Source organism: Lycorma delicatula, chromosome 6, assembly GCF_047948215.1.
Source record: "Lycorma delicatula isolate Av1 chromosome 6, ASM4794821v1, whole genome shotgun sequence".
NCBI lineage: Eukaryota > Metazoa > Arthropoda > Insecta > Hemiptera > Fulgoridae > Lycorma > Lycorma delicatula.
The window spans coordinates 52034673-52048821 of NC_134460.1; the positions used below are offsets into that span (position 1 = coordinate 52034673).

At 30.9% G+C, this 14149-nt stretch overlaps 1 protein-coding gene across 2 annotated transcripts in view; it reads left to right on the plus strand.

Moving 5' to 3' along the window:
- The window catches only part of Tps1 (Trehalose-6-phosphate synthase 1), an 86080-nt gene that overhangs the window by 42212 nt on the left and 29719 nt on the right, over nt 1-14149 (plus strand). For both annotated transcript variants that reach the window (XM_075369861.1, XM_075369862.1), the window contains exons 4-8: nt 2018-2167; nt 4827-4944; nt 6493-6815; nt 8202-8418; nt 13784-13940. In XM_075369861.1, the coding sequence (XP_075225976.1) occupies nt 2018-2167; nt 4827-4944; nt 6493-6815; nt 8202-8418; nt 13784-13940 (965 nt within the window). The remainder of the gene's footprint in view (nt 1-2017; nt 2168-4826; nt 4945-6492; nt 6816-8201; nt 8419-13783; nt 13941-14149) is intronic.

A 14149-nucleotide genomic window follows, 5' to 3' on the forward strand; every position in this document is an offset into this window, starting at 1 on the left:
TGGTACATTCTATTCTTTCAGCATTAGATTGGTTGCCCAGGGGGTTCATTGGGCATTGCTCGTAATAAACCAAAGACGTCAGTTGTTGAGATATGATTGAATGTACTTAGTTTTGTTTCCTGCTGTTTTGTTGAATCAATATTTGCAAGAAATGTAAAGGTTCTTTTGGTAGAGGCACGCATTGCTGATCGAAGTGGAAGACCACCTAAAATACACAAACAGAAGCAGCTTAATATTTCAGTTGCTATGGCTGAAGGTTCATCAAAATCAATACATAAGTTAGTACGGCAGCAAGATATCAGATTTGGCTACCGCGCACAAACTTGGAACCACACATAAATAGAAAGTATTCCGTTCCGTGTTTTGCAGTTTACTAAATGTGAATCTGTTGTTACAGTTCAACGTGTGTTCTGTAGAAAGTTAAAGTTTAATTGTGATCCTTCAAGAAACAATAACATTTCTTGATGGCATGACTGACAATATCTTTGTAAATGGAAAAATATGGTTGATCAAGAGAGTCGGTTAAATGTGTCAGGGAGTTTCTCTTGCATAGTCCTAAAAAAACCGTTAGAAATGCCGGCCACAAACTAGCAATGCCAATAATGATGCATGGAATGTTTTAAGGAAGTACTTAAATGTATACACTTTAATTTGCACATCCTTACCATTTACAGCTATTACAGGCTTTGAAGTCTACAGACTATGCTGTGTGTGCTGCTTTACAATTATAATGTTGCAGCATGAAGATGATGACTTTTTTTATAGTATTGTTTTTAATAATGAGGGCATTTCTTCTTATTGGAAAAGTTAATGCATATAATGTCCATATATGCGGGGGGGGGGGGTGAAAAAATTCCTATGAACTCTTATAATCTGAAAGGGCTTCCCAAAATTAATTGTTTTTTCTGTGATATCAAGTTTCAGGGCCGTTATTTTTCTCTGAACCAAAGGCAACAGGAATTACTTATTTGGATATGCTGTTACGTCGCTCTTTCCTAAACTGCAAGATGGACCAGAAAAGTTTATTTATATGCCAGTGCCTACCCACTGGCATAACTCTTTATGAGATCAGTTGAGTGACATTTTCCCCAACCACTGGTTAGCATAAGCCTGATGACAACTTATTTGCATTGGCTTCCAAAATCACCTGATCTGACCTCATGTTATTTTTTAAGTTGGGATTTTATAAAGGATCTTGTGTATATGCGTGTGAGTCTGCATGTGTGCGCCTTTGCTACCTACTGATCTATCCGATTTGAGACAAAAGATTGAAATGGCTGTTAATTCCATTATTCCAGTTATGGTGTTAAAAAATGAACTCTTAGGGGTTGCATGTGTGCCATGTGACAAAAGGTGCTTACATTGAACATTTGTAGGGAAAATTTTAAGAGTTACTTTTCATTCTATTATGGTTCATTACTGTTGAGAGATATTAAATAGCTTTAAAATACCAGTGTTCTTTTCTGTAAACCATGTCTAATACAACACTTTTAAATATTATCTTAAAAATTCTAAAACTGTAAAGCCTTGAAAACTGTAATTTTGTTAAATGATATGAAATTGGATAGAACAATAAAAAAATAATTTTTTTTCTCCCTTTCATAAAAATTGCACATGATGTTCCAAGTTGTACATTTATGTAGCTGTTAGCAGTTTAAGATCAGAACAGATTTTTGAACACTCAGTTTTTGTAGCCTGTACTGCTGAATAGTAAATAATTTTGTTATAAAACAACTACTTGAATGTATAATTTAGGTATTGTATTTCTATGTGAAGCATTTTGTAATTTTATTCCACATACCTGTGTGTCATGTCATTTTATGTAAGGAATTTTTAACTTTTTAATTCTGTATTTGTCAAATTGTAAGATGTAAAAAATGTGTAAAGAGCTAAATATATATTTGTTCTGGAGAGGAGATCAAATTTACAGATTGATTTAAGATTTTAATTTTGTTGTTATGAATATCACAAAAATGTATTTTAATACTGGTTTTTAAAAATAAATATTTTTTTTTAGTCATATTGTACAATCAACCAGATTTTTGCAGAAAGTGCAGTTGAAGCATTGCAAAAACTTTCTGTTGAGAAAGAAGATTCAGATGATGGACCACCAATAATTTGGCTACATGATTACCATCTAATGATAGCAGCTAATAGTATTCGTACTGTGAGTACATTATTATCATTGTATTTACTTATTAAAATAATTAACTACTTATCGCTTATAGAAATTTTGTTGTATGTATTGAGAAAATTTATTAATTTACTATTTTGTTATTATTGATATTATGAATTACATTGCTACCTTTGTGTTTATGCAAGCTGTTACAGTTTTTTTAGATTTTTATTTGTCACTGATTACCGAATCCAATGGAGTTACATAATGAGGAGTTTGGGACTTAATAGAGAAGTAAAAATTGAACAAAAAGATGATCTTGTTTAATTTATTAAAATTAATAAATCGTACCAACATTTACTTTAAATCTGGATTTACTGAATATATAAATAAAACAAGTTATTTATGTGTGTTCTATTACAATTAAAAAAGGGAATGTAGGTCACTCTGAGTAAGATAAAAAGAATAAAATAAAAGTAAGTAAAGTTTAAGATTGGATTTAAAAAAAGATTACATTAAATTTCTTTCTGTTATATAAGAGGTGGATCAAAATATGAAAATATTTTTTTTCCTAAAATAATTTACCTATTCTATTTTGATTTGGCCCCTTGAAATTAGTGTCTCTGAGTTGTGACCCACTAATTCACCTGTTTCTTCCAGTCCTCAAAACATTTATAAAAAGTATTTTTGATATAGGTTTTAAGTTAGTCACTTGGCAATTGTTTCTTTATATTATCTATCATCGAAAATTGTTGTTCTTTTAATGTTTTGTTAATAAGTGGGAACAAGAGCAATCACATAGTGCCAAATCCAGAGATTGTGGTATTAGTATTGTGATATTTTTGGCTGAATAATATGAACGACTAGTGAATTGTTAGCGAGAGTGTTATCTTGGTGTAAAATCTAAGAATTGTTTGCCCACGTTTGTGATTGTTTTCTTTGGATTGTCTTATGTAAATGGCATAAAACTGCTAAGTAACACTGTTCATTGATTGTACAACCTTGTAGTAAGAATCAGCACCATTGTATTAGAAAAAAAAAAAATGGTTAGGAAAGTCTTAACATTCAACCAAACTATGCATTTTTTTCTGTCTTGGTTCTTCAGAAAGTTTACATCGGATTGATTGGACCTTCTTTTCAATATCCTAATCATATACCCATGTTTTGTCACCTGTTATAACATTTTTAAACAATACTAAGTCATCAGCGATGTTAGGTAACAATTTTTGCATGATGTTACTTTTGTCAAAAATTCAACAGTTTGGAGCAAATTTTGCTGCTACTAGTTTCACACCCAAAATGTCAGTGAAAATTGTTTTACATGAGCCACATTTTTAAAGGCTTTAAAACCTGCTTTATATCTCTTGAAGAGATTGGAGTCTCTTTAAGAAATGTTGTAATTAAGTGTTCTAATAAAATTAATATTATTTATTCTATTTTTGTAGAGATTTTCATACCTTCAGGAACTTTGCTTAGAGTGATTCGACAATTATTTATCATAATGTCTGGTTTTTTGTTGATATTTTCTTCAGTTATTGTGTTAATGATGTTCAACCATTTTATTATCATCTTCACAACCATCTAGATACTTAGAACTAATAAACTCTTGGTGTTGTCATAATATCTTCACCATTTCACTGCACTTTACTCCATTTTTAACATTAAATTTAATGCAAATCCTTTGTTCTGTCATTTTCAACCAAAATAAATTGCCACTCTTTATAAAATACATCCTAATTACTCTGCTCTAATAATCTAATATGACTGAAAACATTGATATACATTATAGATGGTCCTGCCATTGTGTGAGAAAAGGCAAACTCTGTCAAAAAGACATTACATTAAAAATTAAAAAATTCTTGTTATTTATTTTTTCATGCCTCATACATGTACTATAACGATTCATTTTTTTTATATATAATGAGATTGATTTAAAATACCGACCACATTTTTTGCCCAAAACAAAATTCATTTACTAACCATTACATTGTTGTCCTTTATAACATGTTTATATACATACATAAAACAAAGAAAAGGAAGCGATTGTCTTGGAAAAGGAAGTTGGTTGTCTTCTTTTTTTATGAGTGTGTTTTGTAATTAAATTACTACTTTATATTGTTCAGTAATTTGTTTTCTGCCCATATAAAGATATAAAGTGTCAGCATCAATGGCCTGGTACCTGAACTACCATTTGCACTGAGAAATAAAGAAACTCGTGATTGATTTTAGCAGTAGAGTTGAAAAACTGCTATTATTATTAGTGTATATATATATATATATATATATATATATATATATAATATATTTTTATTTAAACATTATTTTTTTTGCAGAATGATAACCTTTAAATTGAATACTTCAGTATAAAAGTATACTTTACCCAGTAAATAATAAAATTACCCAGTAATAATGAAATCATTATTACAACATTGTAAATAGTAAAATATAAACAAACATTAATTTTTTTTTATTATTAGCCAGTAAAATTTCTCTTATTCAAGACCATAAATCAGTGGATCATATAAACTAATAATATATTTGTTATTTAAAAAATTGATTATACTCGTAATTGTGACATGAATGTATGAATTCATGCATAAATCTCATTTTGGTTACAAGAATGGTATAGAAATAACTACTTTGTTAAAAATTATTGACTCTATTTTGTAATTTACTGATAATAATTATTTGTCACCTTTAATTTTTTCAGAATGCTGATGCAAAAAAATTTAAGTATAAATTGGGATTCTTCTTGCATATACCGTTTCCACCATGGGATATCTTTCGTTTATTCCCGTGGGATGATGAAGTTCTGCAAGGAATGTTAGGTAAATATGATTCTATTTTAAACAGTTCTGACTAATCGTGGTATGTTATTATTTTTAATGCCAGTCAATAATTAAGAATAAGCTAAAAAATATTGAGAATTTTTATCTTATATGCTGACATAGATATCAAAATTGTATTAATGCCATATTAAATTTTGCACTTACCACAATTTTTCTCTGTTATTATTGTATTCATATTCTTTTCTTATTAAAAAGTTCACCAACATTTTGTATTTGAAAAATTTTAAAGTTCTGCTGTTAGAAATTTTGATAAACTGGTGAAAATAAAATATTACTTTTTTTTAACTGGTTTATGGAGGTGACTTGTTATGGTACATATTCAGAACCAAGTTAATGTTTGAAATCAATTCAGTCTGATAGTAATGTAAAGTATAACATTTTCCTAATAAAGTGGAAAAGATAAAAATTATTTACTTTTTATATTGTATGTTTGTTTAAATGTATATATTATTGTAGATATTGCTGGCAATTTGAGACACTAGTCACTTCATTTAAAATATAAGTCATCCTAATTCAAGGTTATTACAGAAAATTGAAGAGTGATTTGTTTTCTCTTTTGCCTTTTTTACCTAGCTAAGTATTTTGTTACATAACAGCATGCCAAGCCCACCAAAATTTGGGTAATTTTCACCTTACATCAAGTGATATAACACTACAAACAATACCTCAACTTTGACTGTATGGAGGTAAAGACTGGTATACATGACTGTAAGACTGTATGTATGATGTAAGTCATTGCTCTTAGAGAAACTACTTCTTAATCATTGTTACTTGTAACTCAGTTGTCTGTATTGTAATTTTTTTTTGTTTAAATTCAGTTTATTAAATATTAAAAATCTGTATGGTTGTTTGGTTGTTAATAATAGACTAACAAATAGCTCTTCTGCTAAACACTTTGAAAACTTACAGTTGGTAAGAGCTTACATGCTTTCTTGTAGAAGCGTAGTTGATAAAAAGATTTGCAGTAATACTGAGAAATAATTCTTAAAAGGGGGTAGCAGCCCTTTCAAAAGCATTAACACAATCAATTAAGAGCCTAAACTTCTGAGAAAAATAGTTTATGTGTTTTTTTAGTTGTATCGAGCTCATTGATTTGCCTGCCAGATGTATTTCTTTACAACTATCTAAAATTCTTGTTAATCCTCAACATTTTATAAAAATATGAAATTTTACTGTAGCTCTCGGATATTAGAATATGTAATTAACTTTATTAAGTAATATAAACAGGGAAATCATTCAAATATATTATTGTATAAAAGTTTACTTTAAAAAGTTTAAAAGTCAACTTTTGTGAGATTTTGAGTTCTGTTGATCTGAAAGCAATGACTTAAGTTCAATAGAAAATTAAAAATTTCTGGAAAATTCTGCTACTGGAGAATAAGATAACTTTCAGTGTAGGCTTAATGATGAAAAATAAGCAAAATGAAACCGTTAATCAAAATAACTAATCACTTTTTAAAAATTTATTTAGAAATGTATATAATTTTTTATTTATTTTTAATGTTAATCAAATATATTTTTTTTCAGCATGTGATATGATTGGATTCCACATAGAAGATTATTGCCTTAACTTTGTGGATTGTTGTCAAAGACGCCTTGGTTGTCGTGTTGATCGTAAATATTTGCTAGTTGAACACGGTGGACGGACTGTTAGAGTTAGACCATTACCTATCGGTATACCATACGATAGATTTGTTCACTTGGCAGAAACTGCTTCCCCTGTGATGAATTTGACTCAAAATTATAAAGTTGTTCTTGGGGTAGATAGACTTGATTATACAAAAGGTATTGTGCAAAGGCTCAGGGCATTTGAAATTCTTCTTGAATGTCATCCAGAACATAGGGAAAAGGTATAGCAATTATTTCTAATATCTATTTTTTTAAATAATTTAAGTTTTTATTTGCAAAATTACTTTTTGATGATGTAATTACATTATAAATGGCCTCAGATTTTTTGTACATCCAGATTTTTTTTTCACAGCAAAATGAGCTTAGATATCAAGCACCTTGTCATACACTTAAGTAATCATCAGACTTAGATATTTGCTTCTACTGAGTCTCACCAACAACCTGGCTTCAAATTCTTTAACTGCAGCAGGAGCTAAATTCACCTTCCCAAGGTATAGATTACTTGTAAGAGGCATTTGGACATTCTGAAATGATGTGTTCTGCTTCCCACAGTATTTGCATATTTATGCGTTGTATCCAAGAGGTTTGAGATGGTAATGAATGGCCCAGATGATTTGAATTTTAAAATAGCTAAAAGTTTAGCAGATCCACCGTGGAAGAATGGAATTAGTATTCTTATTCTGTGGAATGCTCTTTTAAACTTTTTTGGTATCAGTCTATTACTCAATTTTTTGGCATTATTAAATGTCATCAGCATTCGCAGAACTGATGTATCTTTTATAATTTTGGTGTTAAATGATCCATGTAATTTAATTTATGTGAGTAATCTTGCTTTGTGGTGTCTCCCTGTTTACATTGATTTTCCACCGATGTAAAGATTGTTTTTATCGTTAACTTACTCATAGAACACAATTCATTGAAATTGATGCAGTCAGATTTAAAGTAAAGACTGTTTAATTGTAATAACATTTATTCTGAAAACTTTATAAATATTTTTTATTTCTCTTAAACTACATATCTTACACTACTTTTATATAATCGCCACGTGAATTAAGAATTTATCATAGCAATACACCAGCTTCAATATACCCTCGTATTCTTCTGCCACCAATCCAGTTAACTACTGATTAACAGCATTTTTAAAAGTTCATCATAACCCGTGAATCGCTTACCACTCAAAAATTCCTTGAATTTCCCAAACAAATGGTAATTAGAAGGAGCTAAGTCCAGACTGTATGGTGGGTGATCACTGATTACTGGTACAGCCGCTTGGAAAGCACCTATATTACCTGGTATGCCCATATACATAGAAACACTGTGGGTGCTGACCCGATTCCATGATCTGAGAAAAGAGATAAAAACAACCTTTTCAGAAAAAGGTAGTGTTGAGGAAAGGAATGATGATCAAGCTCCCAAGGGCTGCTACATCTTGGGAGATAAAGGGTCTTACCTAAAACGATACATATGGCTGTTTAATTTATATGCAGTAGTTAACAAAAGTTTTAGTTTTAAGTCGCTTTAGTTCAGTTACTTTATTAACTTTTTGTTTATGCAGTATTTTCTTTTCAGACATGTAATATTTGTATTTACCTTTTTGGGATAAACAGGTTATATTAATGCAGATAGCTGTGCCGTCACGAACTGATGTAAAAGAGTATCAGGATCTGAAAGAAGAAATCGACCAGTTAGTCGGTCGTATAAATGGAAGATTTACTACTCCAAATTGGTCTCCTATTAGATATATATATGGCTGTGTTAGTCAAGATGAATTAGCTGCTTTTTATAGAGATGCTGCAGTTGCTCTAGTCACACCTCTTCGTGACGGTTAGTATTTTTTCCTTGTATTGAGAATAAAAGTACAATGATGTCATGATTATATGAGATTCCAGATTAACCAAGAATGAAATTTTATTATCTTTAAAAAAATGTTAAATCTTGAACAGTAAAAGAATACTGCATCAAACAAAAACGTGTTTTTATGGTGATGATGATTACTACAACACAAAAAAAAATAAGTAATTAAAAGCTTCAATAAAAAAAATAAAGGATTTTAAGGTTTTCTTTTTTTAATAATGACCATATAAAACCATTTACTATGTATAAATCTTATATTATTGTATGTAATTATGATGTTCAGAAACCAAAATGTCAGTTTCTATTCAGTGATTTTTAACTATCACTTTGTAATATTTAATTGCACATTTATGTGTATCATTTAAAGTTATGAACACCAGGTATCAGGAGTGTTTTAGGTATATGAAAGGAAATAAAGCGGTTTAATATAACTTCTAAAATATAATTTTTCATTTGCATTAAAAAGAAAATGAAATAAGTTAATTTTATTACATTTGCTAAATTATATTTATTAAATTAAAAAAAGGTAGATTAACTATGATCAATAATTTGGAGATTGTTGTGATGTAACTTAGCTGAATGCAGTAAAAATGGGAAGTGGCACTATTTACTCTTTCTTCTTGACCGTAGTAGTAGCAAATTTTCTTTTCATATAAAATTAGTAATAAAGTATAAACATGAGCAGTGTTGCATTGCCATGTATACTGTAGCCACTGCCGAATTCAGTATTGTTCAATTGTCACCGATATACGAAATAGGTTTTTTTTATATTCTTTTATTTGTGGTCTTTTTACTTGCTTTATTTTAACTTGCAATGTTTTTTCAATTTTCTTTTCATGTTTATCCTCAAATCTTGCATCCTTAATTTAACATACTTCCTGACATTGCCTATTGATGAAATTTTGCACAGTTACTAAGGTCAGGTGACAATGCAATATTCCACCATTATTTTTGCAAACATCCTCCCGTATGGGGGTAAATTAAGGGTGCAGGTGTAATAATTTAATATACTTCCTGACATTGCCTGTTGATGAAATTTTGCACAGTTACTAAAGTCAAGTGGCAATACAATATTCTACCACTACTTTTGCAAACACCCTGTGCAGGGGTAAATTAAGGGTGCAAGTGTAAAAATTGCAAAAGCTGCAAAACAGCTGTGCAGGGTTTTAAATCGAAATTAACCTATTAATAAAACATATACAATATATGACTAAAAAGTATAAATTTGTATAAACAATATATTTCCACTTACCAACAATGTTTTCAATGTATTATCCAATTGCTTTCAAAAAGTATAAAGCAAGTTTTTAAACATCTTTAAACATTTTTGTAATGTTTTTTCTGTACAGGTTTGTTACCTTAGTTTAAAAGAAATGAAACACTAAACATCTGTTTAAAATATTTATTTCATATTAAAGTTTCATTTACACCACATATGTAAATTTATGGAATCATTTACTTACATTAAAACTTTTTAATTGATTCCCTTCTTATTTACATCCCAAATTAATTTCCTGCATTAATCTGTTTGGACATTGGAAAGAACATACAAGAATTGATTTAGAAAAAATATGATTTGTTCAATGACAATGAGACTTTCACTACTTTTCAACATAGCCTCTGGCAACATTTAAACATTTGCCTTACCGTTCTATGAGCTTTCTGATTCCTGCAGCACAGAAGACTTTATCTTGCTGTTTGAACCATTCATGTACCGCTTTTTGACTGCTTCGTTGTCGTCAAACTTCTTACCATGTAAAAAGCCGTTAAGTGGGCCGAACAAATGAAAATGAGACACAGCAAAGGATCTGGGCTGTAAGAAGGATTTGATGACACTTCCCACCAAACTTCTCAAGTGTTACTCCCATTCTCTGAGCAATGTGGGGGTATGCATTATCATGCAAGAGAATAACATCTTTTGAGAGAACACCTTGATGTTTTCACCTTACCATTGGTCTCACTTTCTGTTGGAGCATGTTATGTTAGTACTCACTGTTCACAGTACATTGTTATTCTAAACAGTGACTAAAATTAGGCCTTGCAAGTCCCAGAAGGCCATCAACATCACTTTACCGGCTGACTCATGAGTTTTTTATTTTTTTTGGTGGGTGAAATCAGGTGTTTCCACTCAAGACTTTGCCATTTGGATTCGAGCTCAAAATAGTGTATCCACATTTCATCACAGGTTATTATACAATCTAGAAAGTCACCTTCCACTTCAAACTGTTCTTTGAGCTCAGAACAAATGTAAATTCAGGTGTCTATGGGCTTGAGTCAACTGTCTTGGAACCCATCTCAAACACGTTTTGCAATAATTCAATGTGTAGTTCTAACACTAATATTTAACAAACTAGCAATTTGGGAAATTTTTATTTGTTGTCTTCACGAGTAAGATCATTTTTGCAATTTTGCAGCATGATATTCGAAACTTCAACTGGTCTTCCACAGTGATGGAGATCATTCACACTTACTCTGATCAAATTAAACTGTTCCCCCCACTTATACACATTACTACAGTTTAAACACTTTTCACCATACTGTTTCCTCATTTTTGAGTAAATTTCCGTCAGTTTCTTACCTTCTGATAGCAAAAATCTTTCACTGAACGTTACTGTTCCAGTATACATGTTTCAAACGGAACAGATATTCTGAAATCAACAAAAGTGGTTATGTTTTATTAATTTGGATTGAACAGCTGATTAAATTTGTTCCCAAGGTTGCCAACTTGACCACAAAAAGTTTCATTGTCATTTAATGAACCGTTTTTTCTCTACATCATTCTTTCTCATTAAGTATGAAACATCCCTTGTATATTTTTCTTTGTAATGTCTTTGTTTTTTCATTACTAAAAAATGTTGTTGGAAATGCTAGTTATATTCATCACTTGCTGTTTGATGGAAGAAATTAGAAGAGTGAAAGCAGGAAATGAACTTTTTGCAGTATATTGTAGTGTGTTCACAGTTTGATATGGATATTAAGAGATAGCATACGTAAGAATTCTTACAAATACAATTACACTTAAATAACTCAATGTACAAAATAGGTCAGTTATAAATAGCAAACTACAATTCTGATTAACTTACACCTTACAATAGTTAACAGTAATTAATACTGAATTAACAAGAAATTATAACAATCTCAAAATCAGAAGTTCATTTATACAAGAATTATTTACTTTTAATGTTTACGAAAATAACTAGCTGATACTTCTATAAATGAATATTGTCATTTTGACCCCTGTTCATGAAAACTCACCGAATGGCTTCTTGAACTTAATCACTGTCTAAAGTTACTTGTGATGCACTCTTCACTCGTTTGTTACTGCACACTCACTCTGAATGCTCTCACATTGTGGTCGCATTTATCATATACTCAATGGAAACTGAAACTCCACTGGTCTCAGCTGCATTTATATCTCCAGGCTTAGAGCCTGACCTTCTTCTTTTTCTGTTTAGCCTCCAGAACTACTGTAAGGTATAACTTTAGAGGATGATGTGTATGAACGTAAATGAAGTGTAGTCTTGTACAGTCTCAGTTCCTGAGGTGTATAGTTAATTGAAACCCAACCACCTAAGAACACCTGTATCCGTGTTCTAGTATTCAAATTCATGTAAAAATAACTGCCTTTACTGATCTGTAGTACCATAGTATCCGACTCACTCTTCTGTTTGTTCAAGCGTAATGATTTCTGTTGTCTGGACCTTCTATGCTTCTATAAATTTTTTCTAGAAAGAATTCCTTTGTCCTTTATTCTAGTCTTTAAGAAAAAGATTTTCTCTCTCTTCTGGAATTTTCTTTATGTGTTAAAGTATTATACCAATGCTGTGTATGAATTAGTAAGTTATCCATATTATCTTGATAATTTTTGATTTATTGACAAAAAAAATGTCACATGTGACAAAAATGTCCTAACAACAGTTTCTTTTATCATGTAGTTGGACTTGACCCAGTTCTCCATTGCCCAGTTACCCATTCTCAATACTCAGTTACCCAGTTCTCTTTGCCCAGTTACCCATTTGTCAACTGATGAATATCCCTTCTTTCATTTTTCCTTTACTTATATGAGGCTCGGCTGATAAATTTTGCACATATATGCATAGCATGTGAATGAAAAGAGATATTGGAATGAAATAAAAAATGAATAAAAGTACAAAAGCTATAAAATGCAGTATTTATTTTTCAGTATGATCTCTGTTTACACTGATACATCTTTCCCAACGTGTGACAAGCTTTTGCAATTGGTCACTGAAAAATTCTGGCAGTCTTTCTCGGATCCAGGTGGCCACAGCTTCTCCTCGTTGTTGGTGGTGTAATGATTACCTTTGAAATTGTTCTTGAGATGAGGGAAGAAGTGGAAGTCGCACAGAGCCAAATCCAGCGAGTACGGCAGATATGGAATAGGCTTAAACTTCAGCTTGCAAAGAGCCATCAGAGAGTTTGCATGGTATCCATTAAGCACAGATTTTACGGTAACCCAATTGCTCAATAATATGACCTACTTGTTCTTTAGATATGCCTAACTGAATAGCAGTGCATTGCTGGGTGATTTGTCAGTCACTTTGAAGCAAATCATCCATCTCCTTTCATTGTTTCTCGTCAGTCACAGAAACTGGTCATCTGCTGCGAGGTGTGTCCTGAATTGTCGCTTTAACAGCTTCATATTTGTGAAATTTCAATGGCCACCTATTCACAGTACCCTTTCAACAGTTTCGCTATCGTAAACTGCTTTTAAATGATAAAAATGTTCATAGTATTCGCATTTTCTGCTGTTAAAAATTTGATCACTGCGCACTGTTTTAACTGTGTTGAGATATTGGCTGTAATCAACTCCATTTTTACTGCTACCGGAAACAAACTGGGAAATGGATTTCAACACACTATTGCAGGTTTGTAGAGGGGGATTTTAGCTATCATGTTCTGCCACGCCCAACTCGATTGTACCTTTGTCTTCATGTAGCGTGCTAGTGTGCAAAATTTATCAGCCAAGCCTCTTATTTGAAAATTTTACCTTATATATATAGAAACTGTCCTTCATTGTTTTTATAAAAATTTTATTTTAGTTAAGTTTTGTAAATTATTGCCACAGTTTACATATCTGTAGTTAACAATGTAATTAATTATACTGTTAAAAAATTTATGAATTTTCTTCTCTATGTTTAATGCATAAGTCATGTGCATTGTTGTATAAACTAGAATTACTGTGTGTTGTGTTGTACTAAACCTTTGTGTTGTGTTTAGTAAATTGATTTGAACCTTAACCAGTTTCATAGAATTTTTATAATTGGGTATTTTATATTTACAGTAATAACTCATCTTATTGAATTTTTTTTGACAGGTATGAATCTGGTTGCTAAAGAATTTGTTGCCTGTCAAATTAAAACTCCACCTGGAGTTTTGATTGTTTCTCCATTTGCTGGTGCTGGTGAAATGATGCATGAAGCTCTCTTATGTAATCCATATGAAATAAAAGATACTGCAGATATACTTCACAGGTAACTAACTGATTATTAATACTGTATTTGGTTCAGCTATATTTTTCAGTCATAATATAATGAAATCCAAGCGAGTTGGTTTCTTTTTTATACAAACTTTGCATCTTGGTCTCACAAAATCTGTCACAGTGTAATTAATTATTGCATATGTATAAATCATATTGCATTCTAGTAAGCATGTATAATTTACCTGAAGTATGTTCTTCTGG